General features: G+C 40.0%; 1 protein-coding gene across 1 annotated transcript; it reads left to right on the forward strand.

Annotated features, from left to right (window-relative positions):
- The first annotated feature begins 3,507 nt into the window (after positions 1-3,507).
- Positions 3,508-5,223, forward strand: LOC107470093 (uncharacterized). The gene is made up of 2 exons (XM_016089466.1): positions 3,508-3,865; positions 4,637-5,223. Exons 1-2 carry the CDS (start codon positions 3,508-3,510, stop codon positions 5,221-5,223), a joined length of 945 nt encoding a protein of 314 aa, XP_015944952.1.
- Positions 5,224-5,621: the final 398 nt, after the last annotated feature.

Here is a 5,621-nt window from a genome sequence, read left to right on the forward strand (position 1 = left end):
AAGAGGTCAATGAGTTGCATGATTGAAGATGAGATGAAATCAATTAATCTGGAGAATGTAATATCTCTTTATCCCAATATTTATTTTTTCTTTCTTTCTTTTATTTACTTTATGGTTATTTACATTTTCTACACTTTACATTTCCAGCGCTTTACTTTCTTGTACTTTACTTTCCTTGTCATTTACTTTCTTGCACTTTATTGCTTTCCTTTACTTTCATATTTTCTGTTGCTTATCATCCAATTATGCTTGTCTAACTAGGCTAATTAATCAACTATTGCTTGCTTAATCCAATTAATCTTTGTGGATACGATCCCACTCCATTTTGGGTTATTACTTGACAACAATTTGGTGCGCTTACCAAAGAACGGATTCATTATTTGTGGGTAGTGAAATCCGGTCATCAAGTTTTATGGCACCGTTGCCAGGGATTGGTTCGAATTTGACAATTATTAAATTAATTGGAGAGCTAGATTAAGCATTTTAATTACCTTGTATCTCTCTTTCTAGTTTTTTTTCTCTTCTTTCTTAGCTTGTTCTGTTTTGCTTTAGTTATTTTAGTTGTTCGTTGTTCATTTTCTTTTCTTCTTCTCACTGATCTATTAACTGTTTGATTAATTGCATCAACCAAGCTAACCACTAATCTCAACAAGATTTTTTACTTCACTTGTCCTCTGCTGGCCATTTGTTGAATGTATGACAGGTAGAAGGGGAGAAACTTCATCTTCCTTCGATAGTGAACCTGAGAGGACCTTCCTTAGATTAAAGAGGGAAGCAAGAGGCAAATGCATAGTAGAGAGAAAGTAGTGGAGGAAGATCTAGAAGCCACCATGAAAGAAGAAGTGCATAACCATGTTGGAGAGGAAGCTGGCAATCATATTGGGCAAGAGAGGAGAGTCTTAGGCTCCTACATCAACTCAAATTCAGGAAACTGTGGCAGCAGCATTTTGAAGCCAACAATCCATGCTAACAACTTTGAGTTGAAACCTCAACTCATCACACTTGTCTAGAATAATTGTTCATATGGAGGAGGTGATCAAGAGGACCCAAACCAACATCTCACTGCATTCTTGAGGATATGCGACACCGTAAAGTCCAATGGTGAGCACCCTGACACCTACAAGCTACTCTTATTCCCTTTCTCACTCAGAGATAAGGCAACAAAGTGGTTAGAGGCATTCCCCAAGGAGAGCTTGACCACATGGGAGGAGGTTGTGAACAAATTTCTAGCAAGATTCTACCCACCACAGAGAGTCAATAGATTGAGAACTGAGGTACAAACCTTCAGGCAGCAAGATGGCGAAACACTTTATGAGGCCTGGGAGAGGTTCAAAGAATTGACAAGGAAGTGCCATCTGGATATGTTCAACGAATGGGTTCAACTACACATCTTTTATGAGGGGTTGTCATATGAAGCAAAGAAAGTTGTGGACCACTCTTCAGAAGGTTCACTCAACAAGAAGAAAACTATTGAAGAAGCCATAGATGTTATTGAGACAGTGGCAAAAAATGAGTACTTCTATGCTTCAAAAAGAACTCAAAAAAGAGGAGTGCTGGAACTCAACTCTATGGACACCTTGTTAGCACAGAACAAGGTAATTACAGCACAACTAGCAGCCTTAACAAAGAAAGTTGAGGCAAGCCAAGCCTCAGTTGTCCAAGCTCAAGCACCACCTCAAGAAGAAGATGCACCAGAAGCTCAAAGTGAATAGGAGCAAGCAAATTATGTGAACAAATCATCTAGACCACCATATGATCCAAACTCTAAGACATACAACCCAAGTTGGAAGAATCATCCAAATTTTGGATGGAAAAACCAACAAGACCACAAGCCATACCATTCTAACCATCACAATAACCATAACTCTAACCACCAATCAAATAATAATAGACCCCACCACAACTAACAAAACTAATCATACCACCCTACACAGCAAACACATAACAACCATCACCAAGATGCATTAACCCCCACCATGCAACCATGTGAAACCGGCAGTAGTTTCTTAAAATTGGAGGCAGCTATAGCTCAATTGTCAACACAATTGACCAAAACTATCTCCACCGTTTTAGAGAGACAGCTGCAGGCTGACAGAAAGATATATGCCAACCATGAAGAGTACAGGTCCAACATAAAGAATCAAGGGACAGCAATTTCAAAATTGGAGGCACAAGTAGGGAGCTTGTCTAAAAAAATACTTATGTCCATACACACCTTTTCTAGTGACACTATGGCTAGCTCAAGGAGAGAATGCAAGGCCATAACACTCAGGAGTAGAAAAGTTGTAGAAAAAACACTCCCAAGTCAAAGCCACCAGGAGGAAGAAAGTGCTAAGGAACCTGAAATCAAGAAGAAAGAAAATACATCTACACCATCCTCACCAAAGCAGGTTCTAAAGCCTTATGTGCCACAAGCACCCTATCTACAAAGGCTGAAAAAGGATGGGAAGGACAACCAGTTCTCTAGATTCTTAGAAATCTTCAAGAAGCTCCAGATCAACATCCCTTTTGCTGAAGCATTAGAGAAAATTCCGTATGCTAAGTTCTTAAAAGAACTCATGACAAGGAAGAGAAACTGGGTGAGAAAGAAACTGTGGTACTCATTGAAGAGTGTAGTGCTATAATACAAAGGAAGCTTCCCCAAAAATTGAAAGACCCTGGGAGTTTCCAAATCCCCTGTATCATTTGGGACATGAATATTGAAAAGGCATTATGTGATCTTGGGGCCAGCATAAACCGCATGTCTTTAGCCATGATGAAAAGAATGAGAATAGAGGAAGCCAAGCCAACAATAATGGTACGTCAATTGGCTGACAGAACCTTCAAATTTCCCCATGGTGTAGTGGAAGATCTACTGGTGAAAGTGAGGGAGTTCATCTTCCCAGTTGATTTTATTGTGCTTGATATGGAAGAAAAAGCCAATACATCCATCATCCTGGGAAGGTCATTCTTAGCTACTGCTGCAGCCATAATTGATATTAAAAAAGGGGAGTTAGTCTTGAGACTATATGAAGAAAAGATGGTCTTCAATGTCTTCAAGGCAATGAGCTACCTCAAGAAATCCATTAGTGAATACATGATGGTGGATACAATTGAGACTCTAGTTCAAGGAGTTCTAGAGGAAGAACCATGTGAAGAAACCCAAGAGCAAGATCAACAAGTCTCATGTGGTGAGCAACCACTAGAGACCATAGAAGAACAAATCATGCTTGACAAGACAAAGAAATTGGAAGTAGAGGCACCAAAGTTGGAGCTAAAAGCTCTGCCTCCAAACTTGAAGTATGCCTACTTTGGTGATAACAACACATACCCAGTAATCATCAATATTCAAGTTTGAATGAGGAACAAGAAGAGGAGTTAATCCAAGTGCTGTAACAACACAAGGATGCTATAGGATGGACACTTACGGATCTAAAGGGAATCAACCCTTCAATGTGCATGCACAAAATTCTACTTGAGGAAGGTGCAAAGCCCTCAAGACAACAACAGAGAAGGCTGAACCCAGCCATGAATGAAGTGGTCCAAAAAGAAGTGTTGAAACTGTGGCAAACAGGGGTAACTTATCCTATTTCAGACAGCTCTTTGGTGAGCCCTATCCAAGTGGTTCCTAAGAAGGGAGGGATCACTGTTGTGTCAAATGAGAAGAATGAACTAATACCTACAAGAATAGTGACCGGATGGCGTATGTGCATCGACTATAGGAAACTGAATGAAGCCACCCGGAAGGACCACTTTCCCTTACCTTTCATAGACCAGATGCTTGAAAGACTCGCAGAACATGAATATTACTGCTTCCTAGACGGTTACTCCGGCTACAACCAAATAGTTGTAGACTCCAAGGATCAGGAGATAACCTCTTTTACTTGTCTATATGGAGTTTTTGCTTATAGGAGAATGCCCTTTGAATTGTGCAATGCACCTGCAACATTCCAAAGGTGCATGCTCTCCATCTTTTCATATATGATTGAGAAGTTTATAGAGGTGTTTATGGACGACTTCTCTGTGTTTGAGGATTCATATTATGATTTCCTATGTCATCTTTCCATGGTGCTAAAGAGGTGCCAAGAAACCAACCTAGTTTTAAATTGGGAGAAGTGCCATTTTGTGGTGACTGAAGGGTGGTTCTTGGTCATAAGATCTCTAAAAATGGCATAGAAGTGGACAAAGAAAAGGTAGAAGTAATTGAGAAGTTGCCTCCACCTTGCAATGTTAAGGCAATCAGAAGCTTTTTGGGACATGCTGGGTTCTATAGGAGGTTTATTAAAGATTTTTTAAAGATTGCAAAACCTCTTAGCAACCTACTTGTCTCAAATACTCCCTTTGTTTTTGATAGAGGGTGTATGTTAGCCTTTGATGAACTTAAAAATAGACTTTCCTCTACACCTATTATAGAACCACCTAACTGGGATCTACCCTTTGAGTTGATGTGTGATGCATCTGATTTCGCCATTGGTGCTATTCTAGGACAAAGGAAAGGCAAGCTAGTACATGTTATTTACTATGCTATCAAGGTCCTTAATGAGAATCAAAGGAACTACACCACTACAGAGAGAATTTTTAGCCATAGTCTTTGCTTTTGATAAGTTTAGATCATATCTTATTGGCTTAAAAGTCACTGTTTTCACTGATCATGCAGCCTTCAAGTACCTATTGACCAAGAAAGAATACAAGCCCAAGTTGATAAGGTGGGTCTTGCTACTTCAAGAGTTTAACATAGAGATAAAAGATAAAAATGGGGCAGAGAATAAGGTGGCTGATCACTTGTCAAGAATCCCACATGAAGAGGGTGGAGCACATCAATTTAAAGTAAATGAGAGATTTTCTGATGAACAATTGATGATGATTCAAGAAAGCCTTTGGTTTGCTGATATAGCTAACTTCAAGGCTATTAGGGAGTTTCCCACAAATATCAACAAGCACATGAGGAGGAAGCTGCTCAATGAGGCTAAACACTACATCTGGAATGAGCCCTACTTGTTCAAAAAGGGTGTTGATGGAATCTTGAGGAGATGTATCTCACAAGAGAAAGGACAAAAAGTGTTGTGGCAATGCCACAGATTTGCATATGGTGGCCACTTTAGTGGAGAAAGAATAGTAGCAAAGGTGCTCCAATGTGGATTCTATTGGCCGACAATATTCAAAGATGCTAAGGAGTTGGTGTCAAGGTGCAATGAATGCCAAAGAGCTAGTAACCTACCCAAAAAGAATGAGATGCCACAATAATTCATACTGGAACTTGAGCTGTTTGATGTATGGGAAATGGACTTCATGGGTCTTTTTCCCACCTCATACTCAAATAAGTACATTCTAGTGGCAGTGGACTATGTATCTAAGTGGGTGGAGGCTATTGCAACCCCAACAAATGACAATGGGGTGGTCATCAATTTTCTTAGGAGGAACATCTTCAGCTGGTTTGGAGTTCCTAGAGCCCTCATTAGTGATGGAGGGACACAATTCTGCAATAGACCCTTGGAAGCCCTACTCTTGAGATATGGAGTAAAACATAAGGTTGCAACACCTTATCACCCTCAAACAAGTGGGCAAATAGAGGCATCCAATAGAGAACTAAAGCGGATCCTAGAGAAGACTGTGGGAGCTTCAAGAAAGGACTGGTAAAAAAG

Source organism: Arachis duranensis, chromosome 10, assembly GCF_000817695.3.
Source record: "Arachis duranensis cultivar V14167 chromosome 10, aradu.V14167.gnm2.J7QH, whole genome shotgun sequence".
Taxonomy (NCBI): Eukaryota; Viridiplantae; Streptophyta; class Magnoliopsida; order Fabales; family Fabaceae; genus Arachis; species Arachis duranensis.

Coding starts and splice junctions, on each gene's coding strand:
- LOC107470093 (XM_016089466.1), top strand. CDS start 3,508: ATGAATGAAGTGGTCCAAAAAGAAGTGTTGAAACTGTGGCAAACAGGG. Junction 3,866..4,636: donor GGAGATAACCTCTTTTACTT/GTCTATATGGAG, acceptor CTGATCATGCAG/CCTTCAAGTACCTATTGACC.